At 46.8% G+C, this 23,074-nt stretch overlaps 1 protein-coding gene across 1 annotated transcript; it reads left to right on the forward strand.

Moving 5' to 3' along the window:
• The first annotated feature begins 9,281 nt into the window (after nt 1-9,281).
• Nucleotides 9,282-21,987, forward strand: LOC122569478 (ejaculatory bulb-specific protein 3). The gene is made up of 4 exons (XM_043730576.1): nt 9,282-9,424; nt 14,322-14,493; nt 18,356-18,450; nt 19,516-21,987. Exons 1-4 carry the CDS (start codon nt 9,419-9,421, stop codon nt 19,618-19,620), a joined length of 378 nt encoding a protein of 125 aa, XP_043586511.1. The 5' UTR covers nt 9,282-9,418; the 3' UTR covers nt 19,621-21,987.
• Nucleotides 21,988-23,074: the final 1,087 nt, after the last annotated feature.

Below are 23,074 nucleotides of genomic sequence, written 5' to 3' on the forward strand. Positions count from 1 at the left end.
AGAGATCGCGATACGATATGACGGTCATCGACTTCTTCGGTACGACGCTCGTCTGCCGCGCAGTGTCGTTCGACGCCAATCTAAACATGACATATATCTAAATTAAGCGAAATCCGATAATTATTTAAATTGGGAAATTGCACGTTAGCCGAAAGACAGTTATAACGAAGTGTGGAGAAAGGCGAAGGAGGAGGGCATAAACAGTCGATTAAAGACGACAGTATGTATGTATGTATGTATGTATGTATGGTTTTAGTCGACGCTCGACCGTGAGCATATATTCAGGAGGATATATTCGGCGGCAGTCGACTCTCGTACCGACGAAGTTAACAAGATTATAATTTGATAGTTCATTTTCGTCTCTTATTTTTATTATAAAACTCTTGCGTCTTTTATTACTGGACACATTTGAAATTCCATAAAGTAGTAGTAAAGGAAGTAGATAAATTACATAAAAAATGTATTTAAATTTTACCCGATTATGCTAAATATAACGTGTGATATGGAACTCAGCAATATTAAATTTCAAAGTAAAGCTAATAATGGATTTGTCTTGAACCGTTTGATCAGATTTATGGAAGGTTTTAGGTAAGTTACTACATTTAATTTAAACAGATTAAATGCTGATTTAATTAGCTGATTTAATGACTGTAACGTAACGGTAGTTCTTGTTTTAGTATGGTTCTCCAAGGAATAGGTAGTTTATGAAAAACGATACCGATACCGACTACGCAAAAGATCTGAGATGATTTCGATTAACGAAGAGATCAATCGAAGCTAGTACTTGTTAGCAATCGTATTTCCTACAAGTATAGACAGCGATAACTAATTTCGCTAACTAACTCGGAAACAATTCAGCCTAAACAATAACTAGAAGTTTCAGATTACTTATCGATTCTTTTTTCTCGTATTCGTAGAATATAAAGCGTTTCGTTACCGTTGGATCGAAAATAAAAGAGTTTCGATGTGACGCCTTTCTTTCCTAACAGTCGTATAATTTTCACAAAAGGCTGGAATATTTGCGCGAAGAATTTCAATTTCGTGAACCGGCGGTGGCTGCATGTTTAATACTTATTCGATATCGGCTTAATATCACATCGTGGTATTAGCATTTTATTAATGTTGGTCACGAGCGAAACGAGCGGCTCTTTGTTCGAAACCTTTCGAGAAAAGAAAATAGTTTCCTGAGTTTGTACTTAGGTATTAGCGTTCGTGTTTTATTAAAAAGAATCGCCGCTACGTTCTCGTCGGTTCGGAATCGGATTCGTTCGCGATTCCTTTAACCACGTTCGATAAAGAAACATCTTTCGTTTTCGTTAACATGTTTCGAGGGAATGTGTCGTAGCCCGCGAAGGAATTTAATATTCCACGCAAGGATTTGACGCAAGGAGCGACGTTTGAAACTGGTAACAAAGTATCGATGACACCGAGTAGTGCCATCGTCGCGAACCAGCGAAGGTTCGTCTTTTAAACTTTCGAAGGTCTTTACAATACAGGAATGTTCGAGTCTTGGATCAATGGAACTCTATTTTCCAGGCGTTAGGCGTACCAGGACCATTTCTATTATCCTTCGATCCCGTAATAGGCAGATTCAGCTATGGGATCACGTAGTGGCAAGGCTGAAAAGTTGGAAGAGAAGCGTCTCGCGTTTTCTTTCCCTTTCGCCCCTAAGGAGAGTTTAACGAGACACCACTTTTCATAATTCGAGGAACGAACTCTATCGTTTTTCCGGCGAGGAGCGCGCGTGAGCCTCGATCGATTTTCTTAACCGTCTTTTCTCCCTTGCCTTGAAGCTGCTCTCGGCCGCAAAAGAAAGAAAATAAGGCTGCAATGACAGAAGGTTTCACGGTGGGGCAGACACTGCTGCCTGCCTGCCACGAGCACTTCCAACCTTCTACCCTATAGCCAAAGAGTATCCGGAGACTGTGAGAACGACGAGGACGGACGGATGGCAGGTCGGCGTGCGGAAAGAGGATGGAACAGCGAGATGACGGAAAGAGCCAGGGAGAGAGAACGACGGAGAGACATAGCGATAGAAAGAGAGAGAGAGAGAGAGAGAGAGAGAGAGAGAAAAAAGAAAAGAAGCGCGAAGGGAGGAGAAATGGGAAGAAGGGACGAGAGAGGAGGACGGACGAAGATGTAAGTAGGTGGAGTGGTGACAAAAACTGAGAGGGAGAATTGGGAAGGGGACAAGAATCAGAGGAAGGAAGAAGGAATGGAAAAAAGGGAGAAAAGGATGGAGAGGTTAGGCGGTGTTCTGGTAGACGAGGAAAAAAGAAAAGAATCATGAATAATGCAAGAGTGAAAGCCGGTTGAAACAATTGCTGGGCGTCGCCCTACTCCTGAAATTACATCATCAGATTTTCCGCGAAATTAAAACATTATATATTCCACGCTCTCAGGGTTCTCTCGCTACGGCCACTCGTCTTCTTCTCTTGCACGTTGCGCTCCCGAAGTGGTTCCCTGTGACGTGGGCGGACAAAAATCGCGGCGATACCTTTACGAGCGGCGTGAAATATCCTAAAAAGAAGTTGCCTCGAGTTACGCGAACGCTCCTTATTCTCGTTCGCGCCTTATTCTCATCGATTTTCTTTTCCTTTGATCATTTATTTTAGTATACCGCATTAGTATAACGCGTAAAAGATCAAGGTAATCGCGGTAAGCGGAGACTTTGAAACCTTTGAATTGGCACGTTTAGTGCTCATCGTTACGAATCTCGAACGATAATCTTTAGATGATCGACAGCAACGCGACATGGACGCTTAGGAGAAATTATACATTTTTTCACGTTGCATCGCGTAAACTCGTGTTCCTTACCTGCAAGGTTCCAAGGTTCTGGGCTCGCGTTATGCGTTATACGTTTCGCGGAATGAAATTTACCGAGGTTCACTTCTAAGTAAGTTAAAGATAAGAATTCTCTTGTATGTAGTATCATGCTAGATCTTCGTACCGTGCGGTGTCCCGTTGCCGCGAGCCCGAAAACTTTCTGCAAATATTAAACGATCCACGGCCGGAGGTGTGCGAGTTCTCGTTAGGCTATTGGAAAGTTTATCGTTTTCTCGCACGGTTAAACGCATCTTTGATTCTTTGCCATTTCAAAATACTCGCTTCGAACTTTAAACGTTTTCAACTTACAGCCTTGACATTCGATGCACCGTTGGACCGGTTTCGCTTGGAAACGAGTTTCGGAAATTTACGACGTTAAAACGTCGAATACGAGGATTTTATTTAAACTTGGGACTGCGGATAGCGAGAAATACCAATCCTACCGACCAGCGATTTGTCGCGCGTGTCTTTTCTTCGCTAGTTGGAGGGCTTACCGCGATTATTTCACCGCGTTGAAAAACAACGATCGCCGTAAAACTCCTAAACGAATTTCGAACGTGATCGATTGTCTCGTTATACAGTGTATCAAGATTCTGTGAATTATGTGTTTACAGTCACCTGATTTTTATTGGGCCAATATTTATGCGCGAGATAAAACGCTGCTTATTAACGCAAACAAGTTATTAAAATATCGCGTGATCGTGTTTCATTCGATGACGTATTTTCTTCGAATTTACGCGTTATTTTTCTAGCGAGGAAATCTAGATCGATCGAAAAGCGAGATCGCTTCCGAGTAATTCAAATGTTGACTATATCGCTGGCATGTTAACAGAGGGTAAGAGTAAAAAAATATGATTTACGAGCTATCGAACCTTGCGGTGATTCCCAAACGTTTACGACGAGCAAACACTCACAGATTTATGGACCGATTGGCCAGAATTATTATCCGTAATTTGATAGAAATACAACGACGTTCACGGGGCAAACGCTGATCGATTGTTTATAATTAATGGAGCATTTGACCGATCTCTCTAATCCCGCTATTACGATTATTGGCGCAGTGTGCGCATTAGGCCAGAACTAGCGGTTGACTTTACCAACCGACTAAATATTACGGTAATAAATCCGTGTGCCTACTTTACTGCAGCGCGCTTTTAACTTTACTACGATGGATAGATAGTTTAGAGTTTACAGGTTCGAGTAATTTACTCTGCGCGGTATTAATAATACGCGATGTAAACAACAACGGAAACGATTTTGCGTATACGTAACCGAGAATACGTGAATCTAGAGAAGATAGATACTTACTTGTTGAGAAATAGAAAATTTCATTTGCATGGTCGACTTTGCGATTTCGAAAAGCGCTACGGGATGTGTACAAGCGTACGGGACTGGGCCTATACGTATAAAGCGTTCGATATCACCAAGTGGAATACATGAAAATATCGATGGAGATTGATAAAATATTGACACTGCATTAGGGAACGTGCGCGAGAAAAAGGGCGCCATTACTTCGCTAAACGTTACATCGAACGTCGACGCTACACAACGACGTCGAGCGACGTTGACGTTCGATGTACCGGCGAAAAATAAACTAAAATCGAACGTTCACCGTAAACATCGGACGAGACGTTTATCCCTAGCTTATACGTCACGCGTAAATCCGTATCGATATTATTTCGCGAGTTTTCTTCGTTTTATTTTTATCAGAAAGCGGTCTATCGTCCGTGTCAGCTCGATCGCGACGTCGAGCACCGTCGATTTATTTGCAAATTATGGCCACTAATCTGGCGCTAAAGGGAAGCAAAGTTTTCTAGATGGTCATGCCGAAGAGGGCGATGGTGAGCGCGCTTGTACACCCGACTCACACCGACGCGCTCCACCGAATCTCTGTTCCACTCTATGACCCTTGCCCGGTACCTCAATGGTGTTGATTGCTTATCTGAATATGCATAATCGTGGCGATAATGACAGCGCTCGGCCAAACTTCGGATGCGTCGCGCATATGTAACTAGAGAGCAATTCCCTTATGCCGTATCCACCGGATCTGATCGTGGACAATGAAACGGTTCCGGTAGCGTTGCCGGCTGTTACGGACCGTTTAATCGTTTCCAGCAAGATAGCTGATTCGGTGTCCTTGCTTTTCCTTCCTTTTCCTTCCTTTCCCTTCCTTTTCCTTCCAATTTCCTCCGATTTTCGTTCTGCGTACGAACGCTCGTATCGCGTTTGCTTCTCGCTATCATTGCTTTTTTAAGTAAGACGAACTTCGTTTCGAGCGTTCGCTCGAAAGAGAGTTTCTTATTGAAAGTCGCTAGACACTCGAGAACCGGATCGAAGGATAAGTTGAAATTACAAATTCCAAAGTTTCCCGGTGCTGCGTTTCAAGTTCGAGCGGTCTCGAACGGTCCTGAACGTTCGCTCGCCGTAGTTGCAAGTGCGTCCGATTCGGAAAAACTGACTGGACGCTATCTCGCGTGGGTTGCGGCTAAAGGGACGAACCCGAGAACGTCGATAACCTTGTTTTCGGTGGTTCGCCGAATTTCACATCGACCACGGAGTCTCACGGTTTCTCAGTTTTACGATATCGCTCTTGAGAAACTAGAGAACGCTCGAACGTTCCCCCTGTTCCTTCACCGAGGATAACGCGAATTTTCGAACGAGACGTTTTTATTTCGAGAGACGCGAAGCGAGTCAAGTTCGCGTTACAAGATTAGTTCCGATTCGAATAGATACGTACGCCCGGTAGTTTCGAAAGAAAGTGTCGAGGCTAAGATAGGCGTGGCAAAGAACCAGTGGACAAACAGCAGACGTAAACACCAGGAGAGTATCGAACGAGACGAGCAAAATAGCGATACAAGTCTCTACGCTGGTTTTCCATAGAAATGTTTTCCACGGAAATATCTAGGAGAATGAAATACGCTTATTTTACTTCGTAGTTCTTTGATTCGTTTAAGCTTATTCCATGTTCTCTCTCTCTCTCTCTCTATATATATATATATATTTTATATATATAAAAGAAAAAAGAGAAAAAGGAAAAAAAAAAGAACTTTCCCAGTTTAAGACTCAAAGTATAAGCTAGCCTTGCAAGGATTCCAAGTTTCAAATGGAGTTCTTACTTTAATTTCGTGGCGGAGACCTACGACGTCGAGATTCTCGGTTTCGAATTTACGTGTTAGAATTTATAAGAATCGCTCGTTCGGAGCGAAATTCTTACAGCCACGGCGTGAGATGTAACGTCAAGATCGGAAAAAGAATATTACCGGTTACGAGTTAGGGATTCTCGTTTGGGACTTTCGGTAGATTTCTCGTCTATGAGCTGCAGTCGCCAGTGATTTAATAGGATGGCATTAATCGAAGGACGAGACGCACGAGGAAAAAAAAACTTTTCTTTCTTCTCGTCCTCTTGTTATCTCTACCGGGATAAAATTCAATAAAATTTGCATGAATCTTCGGACGTTGATCGGTCAACGGAGTTGCGCGACCAACTTTGCTAATTTTGATGAGAATATCTCAAACGTAACGCGATCGTAAATCCGTTACAGTAGTAATTTAAATTCCTTTATCTCCGCTGCTTTGACACGATGTGTTCGTTGCGAAGAGATTAAAAGTTTGCCGGAGTAATTTCGATGAAATCTCGCGGGGCAGGCGGCGTCGTCCAACGTCGTCCAACGGCTGCCTGGAACAGCGGTTGCCGGTGCACGCGCGTCCATAAATTCTGGAAAATAGTTCGTGTAAATAAGGTTACAAGGTAGAAAAGGAGCAGCATCGTTTAAATACTCGAATTACCCTCTTCCATTACGAGTGCTCGTCTTTTCTCCTCTCGCTGATTGGACAATTTGATGGAGAAGCGTTTCGGGTAAAATTTGCCCCAATAAAACGATAAACTATACAAAATGCTGAATAATTTAGAACAATTTAAATTCAAAGTCTCGCACGTATATTGGGAAATCGAATCGCCTACGAAGAACGATTACGATCGAAATTACGTTCTTTGAATCTTCAAACACACAGTGTCCATGCGGAAAGTCGCGCAGCGGTGATTAATAGCGATTAGCATAGATTAGTAGAGGACGATTGGCAGCGTCAATTACCCGATTTCGCGTTCATCGATAACGTCCGTTGTCCGTAAATTATTTACGCGGTGACGGCGTAATTAAAGGGCAATCGCGTAATTAAACGGCAGACGTGAAACGAACCGATCGTTCGGCAAAAATCTTATCAGCGAGACATTTTTTCGTTCACAGACGATCGAACAGTCGGATTTCCGATGGAAACCGTTCGGACAGGCATCCTTGCGAACCAAGTTGTAATAAATTGAAAACGAACGAGGTCCGAACGTCCAGCACCGTCGCGATTTCGTACGCAATATTCCACGTACAAGTTCAAACGATTTTAATAACGTAATCGCGTGTGTGTAAGCGAAATATAAAAACAAACGCAGCAAGGTGACAAATGTTGTACGCTTTTTGCATCTCATGGTCGTTCGACGTTTCTGCGTCAGCCGAAGAGAGACGATTGACTTTTTTACGTCGGCTATTTTCTGACCTTTGGACGAACGCTGAACGTTGAACGCTGTTCGTTCTACCTTGAATACGCGACGTTTAGTTTGCGAAAATTGCGTATCTTTGACTTGAGAAAGTACGAGATAGACGAGAACGCGTCCGAATATGTAGACCGTAGAGGCAGAAGTAGATGTAGAGCGCCTTGGAATATTTCTAGCGATATTTATTAAGTAAGAAAACCGAATGAATCGACTACGAGCCTTATGTATGATCGATAACTGGCGGCAACGAGCGAGAGAATTTTCCAAAGTATTTGTCGCAGAAACGAATTAAACGCCAAGGACGCCAGGACTGGCTAAAGGCGCGCGAAACGAACCACCAAGGCAGTTCTTCGACCACCATGTTTTAACCATGTTTTAACCATGTTTTATGTTTTATTCGGTTTTAATAGAAATTCAATTACTCTTCGACTTGGCTGTAATACGATTTACACAGCGCAAACCTTTTATTTCCTTTTATATTCGAAATACACGCGAGCGTATCGATCTCAGTTACGGTACTACAGAGCAAAACGAATTTCCAACAACTACTTAATTTAATTAGGTCGCTGGAATATTAGAAAATGTATCTTGTTAATGGCACTCAGCGCCCTTTGTAACTGCCCTAGCAAGCATTATAACGATCTTGCCGAATTAATTGCTTCGAGATCAAACATTTTCACGTAAACGAGCGTAAAGGCCAGGCCTCCTCGGTCGGATTACTTTGGCTCAGCTTCGTATCGTCAAAGCGAACGAATCGCATCGATAAATAGCCATTCGCGATTCTTAGAAACAACGTAAACGACGAATCATCGCGCCGATTCCTCGTATACGGTTCGCAAATGTAATCCCGCTTCGTCAATTCTCACATATAATATCGACATTTTTTTACCCTACCTTGTTACTTCGCTACACAATTACTTGCTTCGTTGATCGACGCGTTTCCAATCTTTTTTAATATCTGACTCTATCTCGATATCTATACCTGCGAGTTCTATAGCGAATTCACCGTGACAAGTCGTTAGACGGTAATTATTACAAGAACATAGACAGAACGAGATAGCTAGACGAAGGTATTTTCTCCGACAATGATATCGTTATCGAAACTCGAGGCACGCACCGCAGTTTCATTCGTTCGCTTACGACATTTGATAATAAAATTATACAGCGAACCGATTATCCGAAAAATTTGAAGCTTCAATGGATAATCGACGAGACGGTTTACCGATATCTCTACGCTCAATCGTGAAACATTGGAAAAGGATCGCGATACATCCTCAGGCTGATAACGTTTGAGCAAATAACTCGTAAACACACCGAATTATCCATTTCTTGCGTCATTTGGCGAAAAAGCTTCGGAAAAAGTGCTTCGAAGAAATCACGTAAGCGTTTACCTACGTAGGCGTACACTCGTCCAACTTGTAGCCATTATTGTTATTAGCACCGTTCGCGGCTGCGATATTTGCTCGCGCATTGTTATCAATCGCATAATACGATACTTCCTTTCCACCTTTCGTGAGAACGATCGGATTTATACTTAGCGGTAGGATGATTCAAGTCCGTCCGCACCAAATACGTCTCGTATATCTTTGATTCGACGTTTTTTTCCTCCTCGATGTTTGTTATATCCGACATATTCTCGCGAAAAACAAGGAACATTATTTTTCTGGCAAAAAATCATCACGCAACAGAGCTACTTATCCATTAACGGGCACGTGTCGTCGCAGTTCTCAGAAGGTGCGGACTGCGTTTACCTTTCGTTTCGTCCCGTCCCGTCCCGTCCCGTCCCGTCCCGTCCCGTTCCCTTCCATGCCGGCCGTTCTGTCGCGTCGTATCGCCGTTCCTCGTCTCGTCCGAGTCCACGCGACCCTCCGCACAAGCTGAAGCAGGACAGTCGCCGGCAACACCAGCGGACGTGCGAGAAAGACGAGTAAAACCGATCCGACGAATTCGGAGGCTGGGCAAACGGCCGGGTATAAAACACTTGATCGACGCCGAAGCCAGCATCAGTCACGCTTAACTTCGCTTTCCTGCACCACACGAGCTGCAAACATGAAGGTAAGCGACACTTTTTCCTTTTCTCGCCTCTTCCCACACTCTGTCCTCTCCTCGCGCCCCCCCCTTCCCCATTTCCTCATCTTTAGTTTTTCCACATCTTTCTTTCCTTTTTCTTTTCCTTTTCCTTTTCCTTTTCCTTCTCCTTCTCCTTCTCCTTCTCCCTTTTCCTTCGGTTTTTGCATCGGGTCTCGCGCATTGTACCACAGCTTGCTCCAATCTCTATGCTACTCGATCGACTTTTGCTTCTCTCGTTCAAACGTAAATCTAGCGTGTCTTTTTGCGCTGCAAGCCGACTCGTTCTCGCAACATATTCTCACGTTCCTTGCGTAACGTTCGCGTAAGTTTAAAAGTCAAATCATTCGACGAAACAGAGGTCGCGGAAAATATACGTTAGATAAGAGAAAATGTAACGGTATAACCTATTTATGCGCGACGACGTAATTCGAATACCTCGGAGGATCGTCCGGACCGATTAACACCGTGCAAAACCATTTAACGCCATAGCTATAAGGCGACTAAACGTCTTTCGCAACTTGATCGCGACGCGTGCGTCTGCTCGAGTTATCGCAGCGGAAGAAGATTATCTCGAGATAAACAGGCTACAGGTACGTTTAATTTGAGAAAACGCGCTTGCTTAAATTCGGAACACGCGCCACCACGTCGAACCACCTTCCCACCTCCTCCGTTTTGAAGAAAATTCAGGCGTATCCTGCGACACGTAAGAGGAATAAGCGGTGCCGAATATTTTCCGTTCAGCGTCCAAGGACGTCGGGACGACCACCGTTCACGCGCAACACTTTCTACTGAAATTTGAACTGGAGGAATCGGAAACGGTTGCACGTTAACGAAATGAACCGTCTCGTTAACGAACCGTCGGTCGGAGCATCGAGCGACAAATAGATTCGGATATGGCGGACGTTGCAAAATCGCTTATGCTCTCTTGTCGATTCAGAGGTAATTCGACGTTCGAACGGAACGAAACTGCGAACAGCGTCGATTAAAATTTGCCCATTTGAACGTATCTCTGGTTTGCAGCGTGGAACGGAATAACGGTGGAACAACGTCCGGTCGCCGGTATTCCTTTGCACGCGTATCTCTGCCACGCTCGTACGAAATTAACCGAGAACACGGCCGGCAAACATTTTATTTCGTCGACCGTTCTAACTTGACTAGCGCAGCCAAGCCTTCGTTTCCGGCCACGGCCTTTTATTTGCCTCGTACTTCGTGAAGTTTGCTCAAACATCGACGCGTTAGTCTCCGTTCCATAGATCGGATCGCAGCGCAGTGAAAAAATGCCCGTTGACATTCGTCTAAATCGGATCATCGTTTCGCCGGAATACTTTAATCCGAGGAAAGCCGCACGTTTCTATTCACTCTCGTTGATCGGTCTTTCTAATCCTCTTCGACGAATAGATAGGAAAATCGCACTTTCAATTTCAATTTCTCCGCCGATTTATCGATGAAAATCGGATTGGACGGGTCGCGAGATGGCCAGCGGACAATGGCAAATGATTTTCGCACGCGTTCACCGCCATGTTTTCCAAGCGATACGAGAAAGAATAGGAAAATTCGGGTCGCGTGCAACGACACGTCTGCGGTAACCGCTACGGGTGTACGATCAAGCAGCGTGATAAGAAACTGGATTCGAGCTGGTCGAACGCGATTCGCCCGCCATTTCCGTTCTATCGCCGTTCGTTCGATCTTCGATGCTCGTGGTTTCAATCTACGTCTAATTAGAGGACTTTGCGCGCAGCTCGTTAATCGTCAGGAATTAACGCGCACCGTTTCATCGGATATACGATTTCGCCGCTTTGACGGCGTGTCGCTCGCATCGGCGTTTTAATCAACCACCAGGTTAATCGCGCGACTATTTAAAAATCATCGATTAGCCCGGGATAGATTCAGCGGTAAATAGATCGCGCGAAAGAGGATATTTGCATTCGTTATGGTCGGTACGGTCCATGTATCGTTGCTACAGATTTCGTAGAATTTAATTTGCAAACGACGAATATCGTTTAACGTTTTGACTCGTTTGACTCGTCGGATTACCTTCCACGATCCGTTTACGTTTATCGTCGTGAAAAGTTATCCGCGTCCGATCGCCAAGTACGGAGTACGGTTTCCGTCGCAGTTGGTAACAAAATTTTGTTCATCGAACGGCAGTCCGCTGTCCACGAAAAACGAGCAAAGAACCGAGGTGAAATTTATTCGTGAGAGTGAAAGGCGTCAGCGAGCATTCCTCGATGGTGCGATTGCGTCATGGGATTTATGTACTTACGTGTACCGCTTACGACGACGACGATAACGACGACAACGACGGCGACACGGCGCGACGTTGACACCAATTCCGTAATTATCGACACTACGCTATCGTGCCTCCGACTATTTTAGTCGAGCGACAGGACACGGACAACCGTGGAGAGGACTCGCGACCTCTACTCTTCTTCCTTTTTGTCGTTCAAGCGGGTTTTTACGAAACCTTCGTAAGGACGAAACGATCGACGAAAGCTGTTGGAATGAAAAATAGCGCGGTAGCTGGATCGCCGATGCCTTCTTTTCGTGGAGAAGGCTCGAGAAAGAATTGGGTAATTTTTTTTAACCGATGCTCTTAATCTCGTCGCTGTGTCTGGAAAATTTAGCGGTACGGGAAGAATCCTTCTTTCGCGATAAAAAGCCCTTCGACGATAATGGCGTAAAATGTACTCGCAGGAGCGTATTTAACGTACCGAAAGACGTTTCTTCTGGTTACGTTGTAACCAGTCGTCGACTACGATTTCGTTGACTAACCAAGGTTCGATTCGACCATCCTTGTCCGTGACGCCGTTACGACTACGTCACGCAGGAATTATAATTTCCGTGGATAAACGTTCGGTCACGACCGCGATGTATTCGCGCTGTATCGTTATGCGAGCGCCGTTCGTCTTCGTTTTCTCATCTCCTTCACCTTGGCCCGTTTCGAATACGACGGATCAGTCAGCCGCAAGAAATTGACGAGCGAAATCCGGACCGTGCAAACACGCTGCTATACGCGTCTTTACGAGTCTCCCGAGTCAGCGAAAGTACGAAAGACGAACGTCTCGTACAGACTGGGTTACGAAACAGCGAGTTTTCCTCTTTATTGGCGATTACTCGTTACAAGCATCGGCAAGCATTTAGCAAGAAGGGACATTTCAACGTTGCCGAAACGACGAAATCCGCGTGTCCGACGATCAACGATTAACGAGAATTCCACGAACGACGAATATTCTTCTTCCGCCAAGTTGTAGCGTAACGTGGATTTTCCAAACGATCCGAGTTATCTTCGAAACAGCTTTGCTCGGCTGAAGAATGCGTGTCGATCGGTTAGCTCGGTGTATGCGTAGGTATAGAAACGATTGCGCAGGATTTATGGGAAATCGCGAGTCGGAACGGGCAAGGACGACTTGTTGTCGTGCGGTGGTTAGCGGCTACAACGGCACGGCACGGCCGGATGTGCGCGTTATTCGTGCATCTGGAGCGTAGAAAACGGGATGCTCGATCAGGGCTCGTGTCGCCTGCTATCCATTTAACCGCGAATCGTCGTTGCGTAATCCGGCCTCGCGTTGGATCAAGCGGTCGTCTGCTCAGTCTAGATTTCGCGTTGTACTCAGACCCCACTTTTGCCTCGGGTATACGAGCCGAGTCTTCGTTCCGCGCGTTCCTCGTCCCGAACGAATTTCCGTCAAGTGCGGATCGAAGCCGGCTTAAATCTAGACTCTAATCTCGGACAGATCGATGGAATATTAAATTTCGACGTTATCAAGGTGGCCGGCAAACAACAAGCCAGATATCGTGTCGGCTGCGTCGCTTCCGAGATCCACATAGCTAGGATCGCGTTACTAGTCGCGTCCTATCCACTGTTTCACGATCCTATCCAGTCAGATTCACGATCACCTTCTATTCTGTGACTTATCCTCGCTCACCTATCGTCGATCCAACCGCGATCCAAGTTGGATCCACGCTGGATCGCAGTTTGTTTATACGTAGCGCGTCGCGACGAACGATCTTTTTAACCCCTTCCATTTTGTCACGCGACAGGCGTAATTACGCATTTTTGAAACAGCCGAACCGGTTCTCGTCGCACGCGAACCAGTTGCTTGTGTTTCTCTCTCTCTCTCTCTCTCTCACTCTCTCTTTTACTTTCCGTGCCTCGAATAAAAGACGTTTTGTCTCGACAAAACTGACAAACTCGACGCAGCTAAATTATCCCGTCTCTAGGCCGATCTCGGTATACGTATTTTTTTTTAGTCCAAGAACGTTCCAGGTTCTTGCGCATCTACGTTTCAACGTTCAAGTTGAAGCTTACGATCCAGAATTCGAACAAGCTCGTACGACGCTCCGATAATAAACTTCGCGAGCGTTTCTAATCCTAATTTTAAAGAGGTAGCGCATCTCGATCAAGGTTCGAACGAGTTGTATTTAAAAGCGGTAGGATGTCACCGAATCGCGTAATCTGTTTTGACGCGATAGTTACCCGACAAGTTTTAGCTTCTCGACAAAGTAGCGGCAAAGTTTCGAGAACACGTAACAACAGGCTACGAAGTAAAATATCGTTGAAACGTATCACAGCCAACTAGCTGCATCGGATCGTCGTCGGAGTACAACGGGTAACTCGCAAAAGTCTCGAGAACGACGTAATCCCTCGATGCTCTTGATACCCATGGCAGTGTCGTCGTGCAGCGCGATAACGGTTTTTCAAAGTCGGTGGAGTTTTTGTTATTAGCCGGTTAGCTTTAGCCACGTGAAAACACGAAGGATGATGGGGAGGAAAATGGGTGGTGAAGGGTTGGTGCTTGGTATCACGGCGTTACGTCGCTTTATCACGTAGAATGCCACTTTATAAAAGACTCGCGCTTTTCCGTCCGGCTTTCGTATGCAGGTCGCGGTTGTTTTCTTGGCCATGTTGGTCTGCGTCCTGGCAGAGACGTACACGACCAAATACGACAACATCGACTTGGATTCGATCCTGAACAGCGACCGTCTACTCAACAACTACGTAAACTGCCTGCTGGACGCTGGAAATTGTACACCCGACGGCAAGGAGCTTAAAAGTGAGTCGACCCTTTAACTTTAACTGTAACTTTAACTTTTAAGGCCAACACCTACACCTGATCTCCGTGTCGCCCTCGTTCGTCACCGATTACATCGGCCGATCGGCGCACTGTCCTACGAGCGAAACAACCGTTTCCTCGCGTTCTTCCTTTCGAATCGGAGAACGAATCAGGCGACGATTAAGCCGTGCAGAGAGTTATCTCTGGTTTTTAATTTCGTCGGAAACTATAACCCATCCCGTTTGTCCTCAATGACAGACACAAACTATGTCTAGGCATGGACGCGAAATACGTGGAACTGACGGTGAAACAACGGAGAGTTCGGGAATAAGAGGAAGCAGGGATCGGCACACAGAACGAACGAAAAGGAAGATTTTCGTAAGAACGTAGCGTCGTGTCGCGATATAAATTGCGGGCGAAAGTAGCAGGCAAACGTCTCGGCGTATTTTTCTATTTCACAGATCTCTGCCTTAACCCGACTATCCTTTCCCTCGGCGCGGCTTGTTTTATCGCGCAGACTCTAACGTTCCCCGTTACTTGGTCTTAGGGGACCTCTTGCCTCGAAATCCAATAAGCAATGCCCTCTACTTCCTATTTCTCCTGGTTGTTTTTCGTTTCTCGTTTTCTTCTCGTTTCTGTCCTGGCGGTCGCGTACCAACGAAACGTGCAGCTACTTGCGTGCCCGCCGCCTCTTCCGGTTTCCTCGTAGGCTTCCGTAGCCGAACGCCGCCGGTCAATGCCGTCGATGGAAAGTCTGCGGGGTTGTGCGCGGTGTAACTCTGTCGCACATCGGACGACGGTCAAAGACGGGGCGAAGAAACGGTTTTCGTTCGTTCGAACGTCCCGAAGAAACCCGGTAGCGTTTCCGTGTTGCAACGTTCGTACAGAGCGCGCAACTTTCCTCCTTTCAACCCAGAGTCCAGGTCTGTCTGTTTTCGACGATCTATCTTTGTTTCATAGAAGAGATTCCTCGTGGAAATTAAAGTTGCGTTTCGAAACGACGTGCAAACACAGTTCACGTCGCTTAAAACGTCGATCGAAGCTTTCGCGAAACGCTAAAGATACGTACAGCTTCGCCGTTTCTTCCGTTTTTCAGTCACGTTGCTTCGAAGACTCGAATAATCTCTTCTTCGTTCTCCGTTCCATTGTTATTTCTGCGCTTTTCTTTTCACCGCGCCCGTTCAAATGAATTACGCACGCGGTCGTAACAATTCACGGAAATGTATCTCGCGGAAAGCGTAGAAAACGGCCGATTCGTGGCACGATACCGAACGGCACGATTCGGTTGCACGAATATCCGGAATCCGATCGTTTCTCATCGACTTCTAGCCGATTTGACCGCGTTTCCAATTGTTGTTTTCGAATTCGTTTCGCATTAACTCGTGCAATCGAATCTGCCGCTCGTCAGAGACGAAACGCCAGTACGGATTAAATCTGATCGCGGACCGATGTTCGTTCGCGGCTCGAATAACATCCGGTTGCCGTCGGTGGACCACGCGCGACATTACCGCGCGTGAAAACCGTTGGCAACCCAGCCTCGCGGCTTTTAATCTCTCTACGTAATCCCGAGATAATCCGAAAGAACAATCGCTCGGCCGATAAATATTCTATATCGATGGCGATTCGCTGTTCCGGCTTGCCGCCTAGGCGAAATAATTTTCCATTCGATCGAGATACTTGGGGCAAAACGAGCTGCCGCTGTAACGGCACTACCTACATAACGCCCTATCGCGTAGCAAGACGGAACGCCGACTATCCGTTTAACAGTCGCTCTTTCTCCGTTAATGGCGGCGAGTCGTTTCTCTTGCAACGACGTACGATAAGCTTTTTACTTGGAGACGCGAAAGCGATGTACTCCGCCGGCCTGTTTCACCGCCGACTTTGCTCCTATCCCGCTATCCTTTTCCTTTTCTTTCTGCTCTTACGATAAATTATGCCGGTAAATATGTTGCCGGGGAGAAACGTCGGGGAATCGAGGCGCGAGAAGAGGGACGAAATTTTCACGACGTATTTGGATTAAAAAGCGGCGGTGGCGGCGGCAACCAACAGGTTGCGATGCGCCGATAAGGCCTCGGACGGCTCCCGCGTGTTTGCATCTATGTACGTACGTAACGGCTTCGTTAGAAAGTCGCCGCTGATCCCGTTGTCTGTCAATTTCGTTGGTAAAAGCGTTGTCCCAGAACGAACGCAAGATTCCGAGACCCTGGCACATCTTCGCACAGTTTTAACACGGACAAAGTATATTTTTCGAACGAAACGGTAACGAACGATTCGTTTCACGCGAGATTCGTCGTCGGTCCCTCGCGTCGACAGGCTGCTTCGCCCGTCAACGTCGATTCGTATCGGTCCATCGAGACGGATTTCCCTCGTTCCGTTTTATTTTCTCCCTCACCGTGGAGCGTAGCGGATCGCGAGGGCCAAACGGACGGTGCTTTATCAGGCAGACGTAGTTCTTGTCTCGGGAAATTCACGAACGATGAGCGCGCGTCGGTCTTCGGAGCAGCTGGCGTAAACGATGCCCGGGGAAAAGCGTCACGAGCCGATACTAGGGCACGAAAGTGTTTTTCCAGTGTTGCCACCCTACACCTTCTTCTCCCCAGGCCTCGCTTTTATATTCGCAGGAATAACATACGTTACGAGGGTACCATCGACATACCCATCGAGAACGCCATATGGAAAAAATTATAACGGTCCAACCCCCCTCCCCTTCCACCTACCTTTTCTTCGTCAGCCGACTCTGTTCTCTCCAGGGCAGCTCGATCAAAGTCCATCGAACGGCCGCCTTACGACTGTAATTCTTTCTTTCGTATCGCGTATTTCCTCGTTCGACGAACTAATAATCTACGATTCAACGACTCCTTACGATATCGTTACTCGTTCAGCCTCGATGAAACGAGCGGAATCGTAACGAGCATACGGAAGGAAAACAGGACATTCCGTGGACATTTTGCGCGAAAAATAACACGTATATCGTACTTGTTAAAAGTTCCACTCGAGGGAAGGTGCAGCATGTAAAGTTTCGTAGACGCGTAAAGTACTGTGAGGCCAGCTTGGCATCGCTAAATTTTCAAGCAACATCTAACGACGTTGAACGTTCCTCCGTTACCGTTACCGTTACCGTTTCCGTTGGCAAACGTTGGCAACGGAGATAGTCGTCGAAAGTTTATGAAAGAGATCGCGCGAAAGATCGGCTCAGTTTTGCTCTAATTCGCTGGAAAGTTCGTTACGTCTATGGTCGCGGTATGAAATATTCTTGATCTCGTTTTCAAGGCGTTTTCAAGGTTTTTGCTTCCCTGTGTCCTGTTTGCTTGCCCGAGGAACTGTCGCTCACAGTTCATCACAGTCGGGGGAGGGGGGGGGGGAAAGGAGACGGTAATCTTACTCTCGTCGGTATATATAAGATCGCAGCTCGAGCAACCCGTTTAAAAGCATTTGCTTCTATTTTAGCAATGGGACTTGTCTTTGGCTGGAACGTTCGAAACGACGCGTTATTTTCGCCATTACGTTCGCGTATTTTTCTACGATTTCTACATCGTCGAATCTCCTAATTACGCTATCGTCGGTCAACGATCGTCCGGAAATTCCTTATCCGGCGAGAACTTGCGCCGTGCTCTATCTCGAGGAGCGGAACAGCGAAAGTTGAAAAAGTCATCGCTACGAGAGTTTGCCAATTACCCCTGTTCTAGAGTCGCAAGGATGCGCGTTATCAGGCCTTATCGTTAGCGATCGCGACCAACTAGCCAGGCAGGTTGAACCGAAAGTTGGAACGAAAGCGCAGCTCCGGTAACAGGGGGCGTGAAATAAATAGAAAATGGGCCAAGGACGAGCGTTATACGTAATCGAATTGTTCGTGTGATTTCAGAGTCTCTGCCGGACGCTTTGGAGAACAATTGCGAGAAGTGCAGCGAAAAGCAGAGAAACGGCAGCGAGAAGGTGATCCGGTTCCTGATTAACAAGGTACGTTCACCGTCACCCTTCCGCCGCTAATCGAACGCAAACGCACCGATCATCTGTCGCACGGAGACGCGATATCGATTTGTCCTTGCTTCCGAACGTCGTAGAACCGCGGCTCCCCTTTCACCGGACGCCACAGTCTCGATTCTCGTATCCTCGCGAACGATCCACCGTACGAATCACCTTCGCCCTTCGGTTTTCCTCGCTTCGGTCGTTCTCTATCCTGCGGGGATCTCGCGTTTCTTCCACCGGTAATCGTTAACCCAGGCTCCGACTTTTTCGGTTTCTTTCTTTTTTAAGCCGTTTAATTCGCTCCGCGTTCAACTTGGTCGCGTCCCATCGTGCGAACTTTGTATCCCCTCGTATCTTCCGTTTTTCGTCGATCTTCCGTGCATTTTGCCGCCGGTATCGTTGATACGATATCGCAATGATGGGCGCTGTGCGCGTGATCGGGAATGGGCGGAGGCGGGCGTGAGTCGCGGATGTCGAGGGGAAAGTACAATCGAGTAAGTTGCGAATCTCTCGTTGTCGACATTCTAATTATAGTTGGTGATGAATCTTTAAAGAGCTGGTAGAAGGTGAGAAAGGAGCAGAGACTTTCGAAGAAAATGTTCTCGGTCGAGCGGCAATGCTTCTGGTTTACAAAAGTCGACAACGAACGATTTAACTCTCGCGGCCTTATCTTTGTCGCTAACTTTTAATCCGACTTGCGAATACCGCTTCATCTTGTCGACGTTCTTGTTTTCACGCTTCGTTAACAGAGAGTCTGGTAATTAATTAATTTCGCTAGAATAGGAGACGAATAGAAAAAGTATCACGGTCGACGTACTTGAAAAATCATGATGTCACGGTTACGCGTCTCTATCCTTGTCCCTTTTGTCACGGCGGATGTATAGCGCGGCGGGGCGGGGCAGTCTCCTCTTTCACCGCCTATCGTTCCGTGTAACGCAACGCGCGCACTTCCGGCCGCTGAAATTACGTAGCTCCGAAATTGCAGGAACTCGACGTTTGTCGTTAAACGGAACTAATTAATTTTCGAACGAAACGATCTCGATGTTTGTGTTTCAGCGACCAATGATCTGGGAACGGCTGTCGAAGAAGTACGACCCGACTGGCGAGTACAAGCTGAAATTCCAGGAACAGGCGCAACAACGTGGAATCGAATTACACTAAGCGGTTCGCGATGTAGAAGACGTCCAAGTAGCCTTCGAAGACGATTCGTCGACACCTCCATTGATAAATCGGCTACGTCGTTTTTTTAATTCTGTACTCGGTTAAAAGATTGCAAAATAAACGTTGCATTTGCTTAGAATCAGAAGAGAAAAAACGAGCAACCTGAATAGAAGAATACCTTTCCGCGCGAAAGCATGGCGAGAGTCTGATTCGTTGGTAGCCGCGAGACGAACGAGAGAACCCGAAGAGAGTGCGAGTCTCGGAGGATTTGTTCGTTTGGTTGAAAAGACAAGCGCTTGGAAAACAAAGGAGAATTCGCCAGGCACGTCGCGCATTTACGCAGCACGCGCCTTTGGCACCGTTCCTCCCGTTTCAACCCCGTTCCCTTCCGTTCCCCTCGCAGTTCTGTCACGACCGATTGTTTCGCGTTCGAAATAATCAAGCCGCTTTCACGGTCGGCGAACGAAACGTAAACCGGCGGATTTAACGGGAAATTGGAAAAAAATTTATCGGATCCGACGCAGATTCGTACGCGGTCTACGCGCTCTACGCGCTGTACGCGTTCGCTCCTTTTGCCGTTCACAGAAAAGTTCAAACCGTAGCGTCTGCCACGTTCCTTCTCGTTATCGAAAACTTGGTCGTTTCCCTCTCCTTTCCTCCGCCGTTCGAATATCGAATGGCGATTTTTCGACGAGACAACGCTAACCGGCCAACCTAACGCTAACTTGATCGCGAGTCGTAAACGCCCCGGCAGCTTTACAATCATCCGTGGAAGGTCTATAGAAGGAAAAATGGGACGTTCTGTTCCTTTTACGCGGTATCTCCACTTCCGTATGCACGAGACGAGTGACTCGTTTCTTCCAGATTCCGTCGCAATTTCGTTTCCAGTATGTTCGTCGCTTTGATCCCATTGGAAATTTTTGCCGGCGTCGCGTCGCCCATCCATTGTGCGTGTCGCGTGAAAGCATCCCGGACGAAAGACGTCGACTGAAATAGGAGGACGTCGCGTCCTACGCGCCTACCTCAAACGTACGTAGTATATATTTTGACGTTTCGGTTTTATTAAGGAATAAACTTGGTAAGAATATACACCTTGTATGTTACACCGAGATAAATCGCTCAGTTTAACGTCAAACAACGATCGTTTATCTTGTCATTCGGCCCATAAAGCAACATCGATTTTCGACGTTCGTCGGAACCGGACGACCGCCACTTCCGTTCCCGACGAAAGTTTCGTTCCGATCGCACACCTGGCCCCACCTACGGCCTTGTACGTTTAGTCGGAAGACGACACGCTCGAGTGGCTCGATAGTCACGAAATTCCTCCGTCTTTTCGTCGGAAAAATTGAATTAGCTCGGCCGTTATTAGCTCTCTCTCTCTCTCTCTCGTTGTCGGCTGGAATTTTTTCTCGAGCTAACCGAAACGACCACTTACCGAGGTAGTTTCGGCTCGTTAGTCGGCGAACAAGCATCGTGAAAGTTACACGAAGGTGGAGAACCGAGCGGCAGCGGAGTGGTGCGCGACGGCACGGTACCCGTTGAATATTTCAAGAAAAGCTGGAGGATCGCGATCCCGATCCCGATCCCGATAAGGGATTTGTTCAAAGTACAAGTTCCGCGACTTTTGTACGGTAGTCACGGTTACCGATAATTTATTTGTAGCCGCGAACCGATAAATTCAGCCGGAATAGCGGGAAAAGTTTGCCGGGCCAAGTTTTGAGTCCGAAAACGCCGCCCTTGAGACCGTTCGCTTAATTTCCTGACGCTGTCCGGCCGCGAAATATGCGAGCCGCTATACACACGCCATAATTCTTTCACGACTTTGAAAACAATTTCTCGTTTGCATCGGTTTCTCCATTCGGGGCCTTTGCGAAGCTTTCGAAAGGGCAAGCAATCGACCGCCCTCTCCTCCTATCTTTCGCTCGTTTACGAACAGCCTGCCGATAAATTAATCGCACGATGCGGGATTATCGCTCAACGTCTCTGCCGATCATTCGCGGCAATCGTCCCCTCTTTCGTCTTTCTTCACCTTGAAACCTTCGTTCCCGATATTCCTTGCAACGATTACTTCCCTCATCTACGTACCTGCTCCAATTTCCAGACGATCTGCTTCCGTTTCGACCAATTTTTCTCGCGACGAACTCGAACTGCACGGAACGAACAAAGGAATAAAACGGAACAAACAGCAAGCAACGGAGATTCAAAGTCGAACCGAGTTGTTTACACAGGCAGAAGGAATTATCAGGTTGTGATCGAGTTGCGCCGATTCGCAAATCTGGAATCGGATAATTATGTATTCGGTGACTTTTTCTCTCTCCGCGTCAAGTATCTGCCGTCAAAGAATCCGAGAGAATAATAATATTTTATTTATCGACATCTCGTTCCATTTCCACTCTTTCCTTTCTCTCCTCTCGTCATCCTTCCATGCATCTATCCTTTTCTCCTACTTTGTTGCATCGCCGTTTTTTAAGTAGCCTCGCGTTTATTTTAATTAGACACTCGTCGAGCCTGCTGCCTTCCTTTGGCCGTTGGTTGCTTTGCGAGACAAAGCGACAGCCGAACAGCAAACTGTGTTATCGTAAAAGTATCGAGGTTACGGACGGTACAGCGGCAGAGAATCTGATCGACTGGCGCGAAATCCTGCGCCTAGGTGAATTTTCGGAACGAATATTTAGACGAGCGAGCATCCGTTTAGAGGAAACACGATCGATCCTCACGGGCCATGTTATCGCGAGTTAACGCAGGCTAACAGCCGGAAAATAAAATATTTGACAGTCGTGGAATGGGATTGCCGTGTAAGAGCAGGGTCGAGCTATTACGAAGAGAGCGGAGATCCCGTAAATAGACCTACCCCGCCTCGTCTTGTCCAACCGGGGCAGGACACGACTTTTATTTTGGCCGCGAAGAACCGTTCGAATTTTCTTATCCTGCTACCGTGAAACATCGCTTGGGGGAAACTTTACTCGCGGTCGCCTTTGTTGGACCAGCAAAACTTCAAGAGTCTCGTGATAAATTAACCGCTCCTCCTTTCTCCCTTCCCCTCCTTTTTCCCTCCTCTATGTAGTATCTCTTTTTTCATCCTCTTTCCCCTCTTCTCTTTTTTCCTCCTTTATTCGTATCCCCTTTGCCTTCGTTTTTACGCCTCTGCCTGGCTGGCACTCTTCGACTCCGTTAGCACCCTTTCTTCAACCGAGACGCTTCGGCTCGTTTCCAACCTACACGACCGATTGCAAATCATTCCGAGTACTTAAAAGTTGGCAAAGTTGCTCGAACGAAGGCTAATGCGAATTTAACGAAGGTTGCACGAGCTGCAAGGCCGTTCGAAGACGTCGCAAGAAGCGAGTCGATTTTCGCTCGTTGAGCAGCTGGACAACTCCGCGCTTTACTGCGTTTCAGTCTCGAAAGCAACGACGACCGTAAGAACTTGGGGATAGCGCGCTGCACGATCGCCTAG

This window comes from Bombus pyrosoma, linkage group LG7 (genome assembly GCF_014825855.1).
Source record: "Bombus pyrosoma isolate SC7728 linkage group LG7, ASM1482585v1, whole genome shotgun sequence".
NCBI lineage: Eukaryota > Metazoa > Arthropoda > Insecta > Hymenoptera > Apidae > Bombus > Bombus pyrosoma.

What these genes read in the sequence shown, in the direction of transcription:
- LOC122569478 (XM_043730576.1), top strand. An exon ending in CGACGGCAAGGAGCTTAAAA is followed by an intron (nt 14,494 to 18,355) that starts GTGAGTCGACCC and finishes GTGTGATTTCAG; the next exon opens with AGTCTCTGCCGGACGCTTTG. An exon ending in TCCGGTTCCTGATTAACAAG is followed by an intron (nt 18,451 to 19,515) that starts GTACGTTCACCG and finishes TTTGTGTTTCAG; the next exon opens with CGACCAATGATCTGGGAACG.